The 17,119-nt window shown below is 47.4% G+C and overlaps 1 protein-coding gene and 1 non-coding gene across 2 annotated transcripts in view; both read left to right on the top strand.

Annotated features, from left to right (window-relative positions):
- Positions 1-16,191, top strand: part of Vsnl1 (visinin like 1) — a 106,415-nt gene extending 90,224 nt beyond the window's left edge. Inside the window, exons 3-4 of the mRNA XM_047523337.1 lie at positions 8,255-8,470; positions 14,943-16,191. Of these exons, the coding sequence (XP_047379293.1) occupies positions 8,255-8,470; positions 14,943-15,140 (414 nt within the window). The 3' untranslated portion in view covers positions 15,141-16,191. The remainder of the gene's footprint in view (positions 1-8,254; positions 8,471-14,942) is intronic.
- On the top strand, positions 470-576 carry LOC124963783 (U6 spliceosomal RNA). The gene has a single exon (XR_007104819.1). It is a non-coding gene; the product is annotated as a U6 spliceosomal RNA (small nuclear RNA).
- Positions 16,192-17,119: the final 928 nt, after the last annotated feature.

Genomic DNA, 17,119 nt, shown 5'->3' with positions numbered 1-17,119 from the left:
AAAGGTAATAATACAGACTTCCTCCGGCAGGAAGAAGGGGGCCATGGCTGATGTTCTAAAGTCCCAAGAAGTGAGCGCACCCTCCATCTTTTATAGGAGTTCTCCAGTTCTCTCCCCCTTATCTCTCCTTCCTGCCTACATGACTAGGCCTGGTTTTGCATTAAGTGAGAAGCCATGGACAGGGGGAGGGCCAAGGTGATTCAGGTAGGCAAGGGCCCAGGGGGCATTAATTAGCAACTCCTTGCTTGCAGTCCTTGATAAAGGCAGGTAAATTTGGTAATCAATGGGCTCCGGAGATCCTTGACTTTCCATTCTTCCAGGGGCAGTCTCCACTTCCAGAGGCAGATGGCTTCATGGCTTCATTTCCTCGAATTGACCCGATCCCCTATTTCTACACTAACTACCTGTCCTTAATTCTGGCTTCAGAGATATGATTAGATTAAAAACAGACTTAGACATAGGGATACATGTGCTCGCTTCGGCAGCACATATACTAAAATTGGAATGATACAGAGAAGATTAGCATGGCCCCTGCGCAAGGATGACGTAGGGATACATAACGAGATATTCACCTTCAAAATCTGATCCTACAATAAGGGCATGAGACACAAGGGACAGTCGGTGTAGGCACTTTGGTTAATAACAAATCCAAAAACACAAAAGTAGCATCTATTAATTATTTTCTTTGTTCTCCAATTTTTTTTGGTTGCGGGCACTGAACTTAGACACACTCGGCACTCAGTCACGGAGCCACATCCCCAGCCCTGTTCTGTATTTTCTTTAGAGACAGGGTCTCACTGGGATGCTTAGCGCCTCATTTTTGCTGAGGCTGGCTTTGAACTCACGATTCTCCTGCCTCAGCCTCTGGAGCCACTGGGATTATAGGCATGCACCACCACACCCAGCTTCCAATATTTATTTATTTATAGTTTATTTCCAGGATCAGAAAAAGCTAAGTGAAACAGAGGTAGAAGGAAGGTTGAAACTTATCTGACTTGTCCCTCCTTTTACATCGAGGCAAATGAAGTCCTCAGAGAGAAGATGGCTGTAAGCTCAGGGGCGCGGTTAGCGGCCAGAAAGCGGAGGAAGCAAGCTTTATTAGAATTTGGCCCTCAGGCGAAATTCCCAGCCTCCTGGGTCAGGGTAGTGGCGGCTGCTGCCCAGGGTCTTTATAGGCTGGAATGGGCGGGGTCCTGCTGAGTGACAGGTGGAGTTAAGGGAGTTAAGGGTCAGCAGGTGGAGTTAAAGGTCAGTGGAGTTAAGGTTCAACAAGTGAAGTTAAGAGTCAGTGGAATTAAGGGTCAACAGGTGGAGTTAAGGGTCAGTGGAGTTTTCTTGTCCATTTGATGGATCACCGTTTGGCGCGCTGCCCTTCATCTCAGTTGCTCCGCTCTTTCTTCTACAGTAGCCCAAATTCTGACCTAACAATGACTTGACCTTAGTCACATCCAGACACCCTGCGTCTTAGTCCAGCGTCTTTTCTCCACAGCAAGTTGCTTCCATTATCCATCCTGGTACAAGAAGCACTTATAAAGTACCTACGGTATAGGGCATATGCATGCAGAGAGACCTGGTCAAGGACATAAGGAAAAATGGTTTACCCGAGAGGTAAAAGTCCCGTCTCTAGAAATTTAGTCTAAGACAAATTTCTTCTCCAATGATATATGCAACGGTGCAATAACCATGAGCTAATAGTACTTGTCTTGCAATAAAGACCGCAGTGCAATAGAAAATGCATCCTGTTACCCAGAGGACCAGTGGAGGGGCAGCTCTGAGAAGCCACTCAGGACCTGGGTGGCCCACAGGAGTAGGAGCAGGGTTTGTTCTTGACCTCCTCCTAGGGAGCCCACGAGGGGTAGGAGCTCGCATCTGGGCTGCATCCACTCTGAGGCACTGCCTCGCTGGAGGGCAGGGACCAGGCCCCGCTTCTTATGCTGAAAGCTTCTCCTCACCCTCCTCCCGCCCACACAGAGCTCAGCATACAGCCTGGCACCATCGGGGCTTTTGCGAGTATCTGTTGAATGAACACTTTGGCAGGAAATTGTTTTTGGACTCACCATTTCTAATTAAGGGGAACTGTCTCTCTCCTCTTCCCATGCACGTGACCAAGCGCATGTGCCGCTCTAGGATGATTCACCCCTTGTGAATCATCAGCTAAAGTAGTAACGAGAATAGTCTGAAGGCCAAATGGCGAGCCTTCTTTAGCACAGCTGGCGTAAGGAAACTTCACAACTCATTGCAACCCTGTGACTGGCCATTTGCCGCTGGCTCCACAGGACTGAAAAAACACCTGCTGCTGAGTCACTTGTTCATCTGATAGACATTTACTGAATACCTACTGTGTGCCTGGCTGTGTACCAGACACCAGGGATTACTCTGGTGGCAAATGCAAACCACTCCCTGCCCCCATCTAACTTCCAGCCAAATGGGAGAAAGGCTTGTGAGCCCTTCTTCACAACTCTGATAAGTGTCACTAAGAAGGGAACCCAGTGACGTGCATGCAGTAAGTGGGTTTGATCTGTGCTCAGAGAGGGTTTTCCTGAAGAAAGAAAGGCCCAATTAAGGGCCAAAGAAGGAATGGGGTTAACTGGGTCAACCGCAGAAAAGGAGCCTTTCAGACACCTGCAGAAGCATGACAAAGGTCCCACAGCATGCCTAGGACCAGAGAGCACAGTCAGGGCCCCAGAGTGAAGGAAGCCTTGGAGCCAGCAGCAGAGAGGACCAGCAGCTGGACACAGAGGTGGGGTCAAGACCAGAGGGTCTTGGAGACCAGCGTTGTGTGGAGGATGGACGGGAGGGCCTGAGAGCCGAGCTGAGAGGTGAGGCACGTGTAATGTCAGTGGGCCCGGGAAGGCCATCAAGGCAACAGGGCCTGTCCTGGCTTAGACCTCATGGGCATGAAGAGCTGGGAGCAAAACCAAATACCAAGTTAACCCTCGAGGACGCCATGTCACCCAGCAGCCCAGCTCCCGATCATTGAGACCCCATCACCAACCACCTGCTTCCCAGGGTGCAGGAAGTCTGCTCAAGAGACTGGACACCCACACTGAGAGCCTCAGCCCTCAGGGTGGGGAGTTGGAAGCCATTTACTGGAGGCAGGCAAGACACATGGGCTGAAAGCAAAGAGCAGATGTATGGTGTGAGCTACAGACCCCTCCAGGGCCCCCGAGTGTGACCAAGGGAGGTCAGGACCCCAGAGTCCAGGACCCTGTCTTCAGGGCTAATGGAGAAGGATGAAGAGACTTCAGTTGGTGGGCAGCGAGGCCAGAGAGCTGGGGTTTTGACCAAATCAATGCTGGGCTTGGTCCCGCCCCAGCCCCTTAGTGGTATGACCAGTTACCTAGTTAATGGCCCTCCTCCGAGTCCTGAACTTGCTGCAGAATTCAGCTGAGACAGCCTATGGAAAGGACCTGCTTCGGGCCTGGATTTCTGAGTCACTCATGGGATGATCGCTGCTGTGTCAGTAGCAGGACCTGAAGAGTGGGTCCAGGCCCAGGTCATGCATTCGGGGCTGGAAGCCCTGTTGACCCCAGCAGGGTGAAGGAAGTGACCTCAGAGCTAGAGCAACCGTACCCCAGGGGTGCGATAAAGAAGACCCTGGCTTGGGGAAGTGACTGTGTGTTCACAGGCATTCAGACATTTGAGAACAAAGAACATAGAAGGGACTGAGTGGCGGTGTTTTAAAAGCACCTGGGGTCTAGGAGGGACTGACCTCCTGCCTCTCCGAGACTAACAGCAGAGCAGCCCAGGATCCTCCCACGTTGGGTCTCATCATGAGCTTTACTTCGGGTCAACGGATGGGCAAAGATCCATTCCGAGGTCTGAGGCTGCCCGGCCTCGGCCAGAGCTGGGCCCAGGCCAGAGCCCTGGAGAAAGACTGCCCTCGGCAGTTGGCTTGCCGCTCCTGGCTGCACACCGCCATCACAGGGGGCTGGGCAGGCCTGGCTCAAGGCCTGGCTTGGGCAGACCTCCCCCCGCCCAGGTCAGGCTGCGGGCTACTGGGAGAGCCCCATCCTCCATCACACCGAGCAGGGAGCACACCGTGATCTCGGGAGAGGGAGAGACTCTGGGAAGAAACCGATCTAGTCCAACTGCTAGAGATATAAGGGCAATAAGAAGGTGCAGAGGGGGCTGGGGGGCGGGCAGAGGAGGACCGCAGCCGGGGCTGGTGCCCAGGGCTTTGCAGTCACTTCTTGTTCAGCCATCACACAACCTTTCTGTGGCCACTCTGGTCTGGAGAGCTAATGACACAACTCACATTCACCACAACCATGTCTCCGTATCACTCAACACCTCTTAGAGGAAATGCAGCTGTTAACATTCACTGCTGGATAGACTCTAGAGAGAAAGGAACACAGGGATGGCCAACTTTTATAGGAAGTTTTTGCAATGGAGCTGGTTGATCATGCAGAGAAGCCTGTTCTCTGCCTAGGAAGCGACAAAGACAGCAAGCATCTCCTGAGGCCCTTCTCCTACCCACCGGACCATCAGTCCCTTCAGGGGAGGGGCGTGGAGCAGGGAAGACCCATGTGATCCTGAACATTTCTGACCCTTAAACTCGAAACTATGATGAAGAGCAATGAATTATCAGCAGCCTGCTTGTTGGGGGAAGGGGCTACATACTAAGTTTTTTTAAGTGTCAACCTCACAGTATCAGCTCCAATACTTTTTTTTTGTGGGTCTGTATGCTTTACAATTTTTCATAGGGAAATTTTATACTGATTTATGAGGTAGTTTGATTAATATGTTTTTCCTCCACTATCCTTTCTCTTTTTATTTTCATCTGCTAACATAGCTATTGACACATAGTAGCTGCTTGACAAATATTTGTTGAGTTAAAGACTGAGTGAGTCATTAAAAATATCCCTTGGTAGCATTTTGGTAAATTCCCTGCAGTACAGGCTGCTGCCAGCAGGTGAAGATAAACACAGCAGAGGATTCCAAGCTTTAGAGGCAATGGAGGGACGAGACTTATCTAAGTCTTCATCAAATGTGGACTTAAGTTGATTCCTCAACTACTCGATCAAGACAGATCTCAAGGTGTAGCAGAAGTGCTCAGAGAGGTCTGCATTTCAGTCCTGTCTCTGCCACAGACAGCCTGGAACCTTTGTCTTTCAAAGGCTTGTTTCTCACCTGCAAAATGGAATTTACAGTGTCACATTTTGTTATAAGAACTAGAGGAGATAAATAACCCTTATGTATATTGTATGAATCAATAGATGCACTTTTTCAGGCTCAACAGGTTTTATCTATTATTAGTCATTAGTTTGTAGTTAGTGCTGCCACCAAAAATTACTTCCATATCAACATTTAAATCCAGGAGTTGAAGCAAAATACATTGAATTTACAAAACAAAACAAATTTCAAGCAACAGCATGTGAAAAACGTGTACTTCTCAGGCCCTGTTGTCCTCTGAAAGAAATGAGTGAGTTCAAGACCCCGATTTCTTTCTAGAGAGATTGAAAGCACTGTGGCTTTATTTTCCCATGATGATACATTCAGAGTTGGATCATTACATCGAAAAAGGGAGCATTTTCCTATTAGAAAAACTCAAAGCATTCAGAACATGATAGGGTGAGTTTTCAAGGGAAACAACCCCTTCAGACATTCGAGGGCCCTTGAGCACACTCAGTTCTGCCCAAGTCAGTGAACACACCTTCTGCAAGATGCAGGTGACTTTTAGAGCTCAAAATCTGTGTCCGATTTTTCTCTGAAGGATTTCCAGGTTTAAATTAATTTTTAATATACAGACCTCAGGTACTCAGCTATTTTTAGATAAAACTGTCAAAGATCCCTTAACTTAAAAGTATGCTGTGAGAAGAAAGTGAAGGCATTACATGCCAGAGACCTACAGGAATGAGGGGAAAAGCCCCCCGCGCTCACGTCACTGCCCACAGGCTAGTGGAAGCTGCACTAGGGGGACTGGGAATCTGCCTATGGCTCACCCTACTCAAGGTCAGATCTCAGGAAGCAGCTATACCCCAGCCCCTAACGATAAGGCAGATGATCACATCAGCAAACAGCCCCCTCCCAGGAAGGGAGGAAGGCCACTCACGCACAAGGTGTGTGAAGAGCAAACTTGTTTAATTCGAATTTTTGAGGTTCAAAATTGCTCAGAATGTGCCATCCTGTCCTCAGGTCCAGACCCTAAGTACCGTTGGGAAATGGGTGGGAATTGTGCTGAGCTGGTCAAAGAGGAAGGAAAACTCTTCCCTCCAGGGTCCCCCTCCTGGAGCCCCTGCCCACACCCATGTCCCAGCTCTTTACCAGATAACATGACCGTGGCACAAGCTGGGTTTCCCATTAACTGTGTGGTCCCAGAGCGCGGGGACTTTGAGGTATTGGCCTCTGCATCCCCAGCACCTATGACAAGGGCCTGGCGAGAGAAAGGTCTCCGTGAAGTCTGATGAATAATGAAGAATGAAGGAGAGCAGGAGTGGAAGACGTGTCCAGAATGAGGAAACAAAGGGTGACATTGTCTTTCACAGTCACAGAAAGATACTTTTGAAGGAAAAAGAAGTGGTCCTTATCTTAACTAGCTTTTTTGCCCCTGTGACCAAAAAACCTGACTAGAACAATTTTAAGGGAGCTCATGGTTTTAGATGTCTCAGTCCATAGATGGCTGACTCCATTCCTCAGGGCCCGATGGTGAGGAAATAAGAACATCATGGTGGGAGGATGTGGTGGAGGGTGTGGTGGAGGAAAGCGGCTCAAGACATCACACCAAGAAGTCGATCAACAAGGACAAAATATGCACCCCAAAGGCACATCCCCAGGACCCACCTCTTCCAGCCACTCCCCACCTGCCTACAGTTATCACTTAGTTAATCCCTTTCAGGGGATTAATTCACTGATTGTGTTAAAGCTCTCATAACCCAATCATCTCACCTCTAAACCTTCTTGCATTGTCTTATGCATTAGCTTTTGGGGAACACTTACCTAAACCAAAATAGTCCTCAAATTATTAGTTTCTGAGTTAATAAAATGATTGCTATTGCTTGAAACCACTAAATGTTGGGATAAATTGCTGCACTGTAATAGCAACCGAAACAGGTGGCTCTGAGTGCTGCCAAAACCCAAGTCTACAGCAGCCTCTCCTGCCCCTGGAACGTGGGTCTCCTCTCAGGACCTCGCGTGCTGAATCCTTTTGTGGAAAGGCATATTTATTTCTGGGGGAATTTTTTTCCCCTTCCATTGTGCTTTGGGGTGTAGGAGAAGGGGGCAGTAGCACTCAGCACAATGCAGAGATGCTCAGGGAGAAAGATGTCCCCATGTCCCCAAAGGGAGACAGCCATGGGGACACAGGGAAGCTGGCCAGCTGGTCCCCTTAGCCAGCAGCATGGCTTAGAGAGAAATAAGAACAGGAGTGCGCCACCTGAGTGATGTGCTGTAGCCCCTGTAGCTGCTGGTTTTATTCTCCCAGAACCAGAACCACAGACTCTGCCTTTCTACTTTGAATAGCACATGGTTTGTTTTTGTGTTTGACTTTGAGGTACGTCAGCCTGTTAGAGGTCAGAACCACCTGCTGTTTGTGATGGGCCTAGGTTCCTGTCCAGAGAGACCCAAGCCAGCCCAGAACGACGCTCTCGGGTCTTATCTCCTCTGGGTCTCTGCCTCCTTTTTCTCTGCCTGTCCATTTTCTGTCGCCCACGCACCCTCCATGACTGCTGGTTCTGTGAAGAAACCTCTTTATGTCTCTCGAAAATAAGCCCAGTCATGTTCTATTTTTAATGGGTTTTAAATGTCTGTTCTGCAAAAGAAAAGTCCCTGTAAAAAGAAGTCAGAAGCCAGAACTCACTGAGGGAGGAGAGGAGTGTGTGTTGGGCTCTGGAGCTGGTGGGGGAGAAGCCATGTCCAGCAACCTCCCTCCCGCCCCATGGGGCAGTGAATCCAGATTCGAACCACAGGGTGTTTCCCAGGCACCACCTTGCCAGGCCGGCTGCCTGCCTCAGTAGCCCCAGGGGGAAAATGACCAGAGGAGACACATAGGAGGAGCTAGCAGCACCCTGAGTGCTTGTTGACTGATTCCAGGGCCTCATCAACCCCAAAGCCACGGGTCACCAGCATCTCTCAAAAGAAAGGGGCAGTGCCTGTGTGAGAGGGCACGTGCCTTCTGCCTCCCACCCGCACAGAAGCACGGGAACGGGAGCAGGCCCCGCCCTGGGCCTCCACTGCCCTGGACTCTCCGGGCCAAGGCCAGGGCAGCTTCACTTCCTTCCCTGCGGACCCCTGACATGTGTGTTCTGCTTTGCAGTTCTTCCCATACGGAGATGCCTCCAAGTTTGCCCAGCATGCCTTCCGAACCTTCGACAAGAACGGGGACGGCACCATCGACTTCCGGGAGTTCATCTGCGCCCTGTCCATCACCTCCAGGGGCAGCTTTGAGCAGAAGCTCAACTGGGCCTTCAACATGTATGACCTGGATGGCGACGGCAAGATCACCCGGGTGGAAATGCTGGAGATAATCGAGGTGGGCTCCAGAGGGGACCATGCCCAGGGCAGCCCGAACGGCTTCCTAGGGCCTGTGCTCAGGTGGCTTCTGTTCTTCCCTGCCTGGAGCCACACTGGTTGCACATCAGGCCTCCACTTGCCCTGCTTCTGTTCCCCACAGCAGCACAGCTCAGAGAGAAGTCACAGAACCCAGTATCGGGCTATTCCTGTTAATGAGCAGGTGGCCTTTTAACCACCCGCTCACTGACCACAAGGTCCTCCACAAACACAAAAGACTACTGAACGCAAAAGTGTGATCAGGCAGTTTCCCTGGCCTTGGTGGCCCTGCTCTGCTGGACAGGGTACCCTTCCTTATACCAGCTTCCGGGTTGGGCTTCATATTCAGCCAGGGGTTCCGGAGTACCTCCTTCTGGTTTCTCACCATTCCCCAGCCTCCAGGGGTCTTTTTAAGCTGTGTTTGCAATTACCCAGGACTCCTCTTGCCCTCTGCTCTGGCTGGATCTTCCCTGCTTTTCAGGCTTGGTAGCCTTCTTGATTCTCCTCCAACCTCCATCTCACTTAGGCCTTCTCCTCTTCTCCCTCACCTAGGATGCCCTCTGTCCCCCCCCCCCCACTTCACTATGCTCATCTCTGCCCACATCTCTCCTCCCAGCAAGGCCTTCTTTCCAGCACTTCCACCCAAATGTGCCCAGCGCCACCCGACCCCATCTGACCTCTCACCAAGAAGGTTTCCTGTCACAGCATTTATCGCCCACTCCAAATGGCCCTGTGTAACAGAGTCCGTCATAGAACATACACTCTGGGGAGAAGGACTCTCAGCTCACTGCTGTATTATCCCAGGACCGTGACCTGATCCTGCAACCTAGAAGGCACTCTGCAGCTGATGCCTGCCTAGTGGCTTTTCTCTGAATGTATAAGTGTGCTGGCCCACCCCTGCTCCGGCCACTACAACCTGGGGAGAGAAATGCACTGCTTGCTGTAGGCAAGAGTCCATCCTGGAGCTGGGGTGAAGGGCACCCAACCCCAAGGGCAGAAATTCAGGAGGGGCGGGTCCCCAGATGAAAACTGGTAATGATGTTAAGAAAAGCAGCCAAAGCCCGAGTATCCCAAACCCTCAGTACCAGGCTGCTCCTGGATGCCCACAACTGCGTTTCTTCCTCAGTCTTGGGCTGCTCCTTGTTCTGCCTTTCTCCTCTTAAACCTAAGCATTCTCGATGGAATGATTTCCTGCTGGGTTATGGATTACATGTTTTTGCTTCTTGGCATGTCTAATAACTTTTATTGGTCCCTGGACATTCTGAATGTTACATGAGGATATCTATATGTTTTCTTTATTTCAGTGTTGAGATTTTTTTCAATTTTTTATTTGTTGTAATTAGTTATACATGACAGTAGAATGCACTTAGCTACATCATCTATAATGGAGAGATTTGTTTTGCCAGGCAGGTGGGCTGCATGTGAATTAGTGTGAACTCAAGGCTGTTTCCAAGCTGTGTTACGTCAGGTCAAGAGTAGTTCTTTGAAGGTGTTTCCCTTTTACCCTCTGTGGCCCTTCTAGGGCCTCTGTTGATTTTCTCATGTGTTCACTGAGGTCTCTCTACCCTGACTGGTGGAAAGCAGGCCAGTGTGCAGTGGGATTTATTCAAGGATTTAAGTGAACCATGATAGGTTATGAAGAGGTTTCCGGGGGACTTAGCCCCAGGGCATCCTCACACTTAGAAGTGAGTAACAGCAGGAACAAACAGAAAGGAGATTGAGAAAGAGATGTCCAATAAGGTCCAAGCAAAATAGACAGAGTGAGAAATATTGGATGGTGTGTCATCATGCCAAATGCTACTGATAGGAATAAGATTAGTACTAACAATTTACAATTAGATTTGGAAACTTGGCCACTGGTGAACTAGCTAAGAATAGTTTCAGTGGAATTGGAGGATAAATCCCAATTGGAACAGCCCAAGAAAATGGGAGTGGAGGAAGTGTTGACAGAGAGTGTAGGAAACTCTTCCAGGAGGCTTTGCTTAGGAGGAGAAAGATGGGCAATAGCCCTACTACAGAATGCCCCAGCAAGCTCCCTCTACTCTGGGTGAATGGATAAAGAAAATGTGGTATATATACACAATAGAACGTTACCCATAAATAAGAATGAAAATATGGATGGAACTGGAGACTATCATGCTAAGTGAAATAAGAAAGCCAAAGGTCCAATGTTTTCTCTGATTTTGTGGAAGCTAGTCCAAAATTGGGTGGAGGGGTAGAGAAAGGGAAAAGTTGGGGGCATTCCATCAAAACAAGAAAGATCAGTGAACTAAATGGAGGGGACTGAGGGGGAAGGAGAAGGAACAAGATAAGGGAAGACAGCAGAGTGAATCTGACCTAACTTTCCTGTGTACATAATGAATAGACCACATAGAATCTCACCATCACATACATCCACAAGACACTATGTAAAAAAAAAAAAAAAACTCTTTGCTCCAACTGGTGAGAGTTGAACATTCCACAGTCTTGTGTAAATGCAGAGTTATTCTCCATTTCTGTGGAGTTTCACCCTCTTTGTGCAGCCTGGTTTGCAGACACAGATGAAGGAGACCCCTAGGCAGATTTCTGGAGTCCTCTCTCTACAGAGCAGTCTCCTCTGTGGTCTTCTGCCCCAGAAATTCAGGTTAATTCTGCCTTCCCCGCTCAGCTGCTGCCTCCTCGAGTCAGTGAGAGGTAAGAGGTAGGACTGCCACGCTATGCTGCCTGGGTCTTCTTCCTGCTCTGCAGTCCAGAAACGACTCTGGGTGGGAAGCTGAGCCTCAGGGCTCCTCTCCTTCGTTACCTTCTTCTCAGGAATACCAGTCCTATCCTGCCAGTTGTAAAGTCTGGAAAAAACTGCTTCTTTTATTTTTGTCCAGTTTTCTAGTTTACTGTGAAAGGCAAGTCGGTAGGGACAGTCCTTCATGGTTGGACACGACCGACAGGGGAGTTCAGGCTTCTGTGATAAAACACCACAGACTGAGTGGCTAATAAACTCCAGAAATACATTCCTCATTGTTCTGGAGGCTGAACGTGATCATGTCACGGGCGGCTTTGGTGACTGAGGACCGCCCACCTCCTGGGCCGCAGAGGCACCTTCTTGTGGTCCTCAAATGCTAGAAGGGGTAGGTGGCTCTCTGGGGCCTCCGTCCTAAAGACACCGATCCCTTCATGAAGGCGCTACCCTCATGACCCAGTCACTTCCTGAAGACCCCACCTCAAAGGCCATCACCTTGGGGTGAGGATTTCAGCACAGGGACTTGGGACACAAAGATTCAGATCACAGAAGGGAGCTCTAAGAGTCAGACCCTGGTGTCGCCTTGGTGTTCTTATGAACAAAACAGTCTGTGGGAATGACTGAGACAGTGAGCCCCTGCCAGCTTCCTTCCTCAGGATAAATACTCAGAACAGGGTAGTGGTTCCTCAAGACTATCTTTAGGCTTCTGGTTTGTTTTCCTTCTAGACTTTCCTCAACAATCCCAGCTCTAAGTCCTTTCCATCTAGCCAGCCGTGTCCCAGATGCCACCCGTTCCCCCTTCTCATTTCCTCATGCTTGCCTCCCAGCACCACCTCCATTATTCTGCCCGGTTTGGGCCCTGTCACCTGTGCCATTGCATACCTTCCTGTTTCCAGGTCCCCTGTGCTGAGCCACCTTGACCAATGTACTTACAATAACATTTGCATTGTGGCATTTCTGTCCTTCAGTGGCTTCTCAGTCATTGGACCAAGAAACTTTCCGGAGCGGGACCATGTGGCTCCAGGCCCAGTGCTGTAGCTCTGCAGCTGGTCTCCCTGAGACCTGTCAGTGTGCACTCTTCCCAGCTCCAAACAGGTTGACCATCTCTGGCTCCTCGCCCTTGTGGAATGCCTGGGAACTTTGGCTCAGAACACTCCTTCTGCCTGGAATGTGCTTCCTGTCCCTGTACCTACCCAAACCCCTCATCCCTTCAGGTCTAGATCACCTGGCCTTATTCAAGATGCTGTCTTGGCCTATTTCACCCAGAATTCTCACCCCTCTAGGCTCCTGTGGCCTGTTGTTGACTGTTCTCTAAGGACCAGTTTCTCTGCAAGGTGGCAGAGAGACGGATATGAAAAGACATAGTCCTGCTCTTTGGGATACTACCGACCCAAGTGCCAGTGCCCAGAAAAGAGAAAGGGCCCTGACACCAGTGAGGAGGTGCTGGTAATGGAGGCGGAAGCGCTGGGGAGAAGGAAGAGTGAAGGAGCGTGCAGTCTCACTGAGGGACATCACGTCTGACCTGAAGTGCTGGGCAGAGGGTTAATGATGGGTCTACACATTCTGGTGAATGAAAACCTAATTAAGACTTAATTATTTCTTCTCAGGAAGCACAAGTGATAACATATCCTGTGTGAAGAAAGTGCATACGAAACATCTGGACGCATGCAGGGTGCCCCGTGAGGTGTATCCCCAAGGGAGGTCACAAGGAGTCACTGGTGGCACTCTGGTGTTTGGTTTTGAGTCTGGGGCGCCCTCCCTGGGTCTCTGTGGAGACTGAGCACACAGGGCTGCACGGGGAAGGGCCTTTCTTGGTCGTCATACTCAGATGCAGGGCTGCGCCGTGGCTGAGGTCAATGAGACGATATTTCAGAGTTGTCAGCTGAGGCCCAGGGAGCTGGTGTCTGTGTGTCTTGTTGCCTGACGTGATCATAGTGCGTCTGTCCTGGTCACTCTCTGCATACCCCTGCTCGTGGAAGAACTGGTGATCTTACCTCTCAACGGACAGAGTAAGGGTAGCAGCTTACATACAGACAACCTGGTTGCCTCTTTTAAAACTAGAGGCAAAAAGCACAGTCTCTGCCTGTCCCTTGGCCCCACTCAGGCGACTGGACTAATCTAGCTCCTGTCTACCAAGTGTCCACAAAAATGAAGCTTCAACAGTCTGCCTCTTTTCAAATTCCTTAGACTTTTTCCTCCATAGATCAACACAATCTAGCTACAAAAATGCACAAGTGCAAAACATTTTATCTCAGTGGACATTTTAACTTGCTAATAAGGCATTTGCTAGTAGTTTACTCTCCCTTGTTAGCATTTTTAAAAGCAGGCTTATTGAATTTGTAGTGTATAAGCATAAATTCACCCATTTTAAGCATATAATTTAATAGTATTTTAATTAACTTATAGAGGTATGCAACCATCAACATGATCCTATCTTGAACCTGTAAGAACACTCCTGCTGCAGGCCTGTTCTGAAGGATCTGACTTTCTGGATATTTCACAGAAATGGGATCACACACTGTGGCCCTGTGTGTGGCAGTGGTGGCAGCTGCTTCTCCTTCTTCTTGAAGTGTATTCATGTTGTAGCATTTATCAGTATTTCATTTCTTTTTATTGCCCAAATAGTACTCCATTGCACTAGGCATATCATATTTGTATACCCACTTACCAATTGATGGGCATTTGTGTTTCCACTTTGAGGCTATTATTAATAATGCTGCTTTGAACATTCTCATATGTGTATGGATGTGCATTAATCTTTTTAAAGCACTTCTCTAAAAAAGAAAATTACTTCTACTTAGGAAACACTCAATGAAAATTATGGACAATTAATTGATCTGGAGAACCGGAATCTTCTCCTTCTGTTCAGTCCCTGCTCTACAGATCTTACTAAACTAACTTCTTTTAGAGCTCAATTTTAATGGTACACCTGGCTTTGTTGTCATAACACATTGTTAAGTTCCATATTGGCTGGGCCCACATTTTATTTTTTCTTAAATCACCAAGGCAAGTGTTTGTTGACTATCATCTGTACTCCAGACTCAGAATATTTAAAATCCAACACATCGTTTTCTTTCCTGAACCTGTTCCTAATTCATGATTCTTGATCTCATCACTGAACCGCTGTTTCTATCCACTTCCTCCAACCCGAATCTCAGGAATCATCCAGAATTCTCCTATAAGTATTTGGTCACAAGACTTATTTGTTTCTATCACCATCTCATTGAAAACCATCTGAGTCCTTCAAAATAAATTTAAATTCCTTATCATACTTAGAACTTTGATCTTGTTTCTCTCTCTCCAGCTTCATTTTTCACCAACATCTCACTTTACCCTTCCTCTTACTGCTTCCTAACTCCACATCCCCACCTCCTGCAAGTTAAATGGATTTTTTCATTTAATCACTATTTATTGAAGACCTACTGTGTGCCAAGCATTGTTATCAAGTCCTGAAATTACAGAAGAAAGCAAAACACATGATCCCCCAGCTTCACAGAATGTACTCTCTGGTGGGGAAGGCAAAGCAGTTATTACAATAAAGCGAGAGATGCATTCTGTTGGGGAGAGTGATATGGGTTGCCATGGGAACTTGAAGCACAGAACACAAAACTTCTCTGGGGAAGGAGAAGCTAAACCTTGAAGGATGAGTAGGATCCAGTCAGGTGAAGGGGAGACGAGAAGAGCTCTCTGCTCTCCTGGGTTTTCTGGTAACATCGTCTACAATGTTCTTTCCCCCAAGGCTATCTACAAAATGGTGGGCACCGTGATCATGATGAAAATGAATGAGGACGGCCTTACGCCTGAGCAGCGGGTAGACAAGATTTTCAGCAAGATGGATAAGAACAAGGATGACCAGATCACATTGGATGAATTCAAAGAAGCTGCAAAGAGCGACCCTTCCATTGTATTACTTCTCCAGTGCGACATTCAGAAATGAGCTGATGTCAATGCTATGGACTGCACAAAAGTCTCAATGTTCCATTCAGTCTGCAGCTATTCACACACACACACACACACACACACACACACACACACACACACAAATATTGCTTGGACTACCTATAAATGGACTTGCTTCTTGTGTTTGAAACACTTGTGTGCATGAGAATGTCATTTGCTAATGAATTTTAAAAGCATATATTATAAAACAAAACAACCTGCCACAATGTGATATGTGTAATATCATTTCATAAAAAACATCTTCCTCCAAAGCCTGGGCAGAAATGTGCTACGAAGAGCTGTATGATTTCTTGTACCTGTTTTGCTAATGCTCGTGTCCCCTTGATTACATAATGTTAGTAGCACTGAGACCCCCATGGTAATGTAACTTAATTACGAGCTGTGGCACCATTCTCCTGTAAAATAGAACTGGACAGACACACAGAGGGGCCCTTGGTTCCTGCGTCTGGTCCACACATAAGCGCTTGTATTATCGGTGAATATAAACGTACTACATTTGCATGCCTTTTGGGTTTGCCTTAATTCTTACCTCATTTGCATCCTATCAATCTGGAAAGAGCTGTTTTGGATGAATGCAGTGTAAAACTTTAAAATTCTGCTAAATGACACACTAAGTATATCTATCTATATATACATATACACAAAGATATTATTTATTGAAAGTAAAAAAAGATGGAAATGTATTGATTTCTGCTTGTTTTCAAAGGCATCCAAAGAGGTGGCAATAGATGTCCCAAATAAATTTATAACCTTTGATTTCCCCCAATTCTTGTTTTGTAATTTTAAATTTGAAATCGATGTTCATTATTATAATGGTTAGGTAACAACTTACTAAATACACCCTTAGACATGCACCTTTGGAATTTAAGGAATTAATGCCAATGAAAGGGGAAAACCCAACCTGCCAACTTTTCCAGGCTCCTCATAAAGGGACAATTAATGTGGCATGCAACATTTAAAGAAAACAGAAGACTTGTTCATTCTGAAAAACTGTTCATTATATGACAATAAACTTTATCTCAGTGTGACTTTGGTATTAACAACTTCCTATGTTCTATACAACATTTGGAGAGTTCAGCTGGTGGACTGAGACGTGTCCTCCCAGATAGGCCACTAGGAAAGACTTCCGCTTTCCAAATCAAAAGTACACTAGTGTTTATTTTCAATTGTGGAACAACACTTTGCCCCTTTTAACCTTGAGAAAGGCAGGCAGGCAGAGGAGATTCCATCAAGAATTCTAAGAGTAGGTTTGCATTTTCAGAACTTACCTGAAGTCCAGTTTCTTCATACAGTACTGTCCAGGTGGTACTTTTGCTGATGGTGGAACACTGGTATCTGATTCTGTACAGCACTATATGTGGCTATTGAGCACTTCTAGTATGGCAAGTGCACTAAGGAATGAATTTTTAACTTTATTTGATTAATTTAAACTTAGTTTGCTATCTATAGCTAGCAACTCTTGTATCAGACACTGCAGCACTATATTATTCATTCAAGCTTTTTTTTTTTTTTTTTTTTCTCCCAGTACAGGGGATTGAACTCAGGGTTGCTTTACTACTGAGCTACATTTCCAGCCCTTTGTATACTTTTTTGAGACAAGGTTTTGCTAAATTGCCCAGGCTGGCCTTGAACAGCCTCAGCTCCTGAGTTGCTGGGATTACAGGTGTGCATCACCACACCTAGCACCAGCACTTTATATTCAGGCCTTGTTTCTAAGTGTTTTTCCTTTGTATTTGGATCATTAAATGATGCTAGAGACCTGGCACAGATTGCATTCACCCATTCAACAGGAAACTGTGACCAAGGAAGCCTTAGTACACCACAATACCTGAAACGTTGACGGAACCCAAATTCTACCCAGGGAAAGGGTAGTTCCATGTTAATAGAATGTCCTAGTGTTCTTACTCCCTGTGCATGGTGAGCCCAAATTGAAGATAGAGATCAGGGAGGTTCAGT

This window comes from Sciurus carolinensis, chromosome 13, assembly GCF_902686445.1.
Source record: "Sciurus carolinensis chromosome 13, mSciCar1.2, whole genome shotgun sequence".
In the NCBI taxonomy this organism is placed as follows: domain Eukaryota; kingdom Metazoa; phylum Chordata; class Mammalia; order Rodentia; family Sciuridae; genus Sciurus; species Sciurus carolinensis.
Note: the sequence above shows the minus strand (reverse complement) of the source record. Positions and strands in the feature narration are given on the sequence as shown.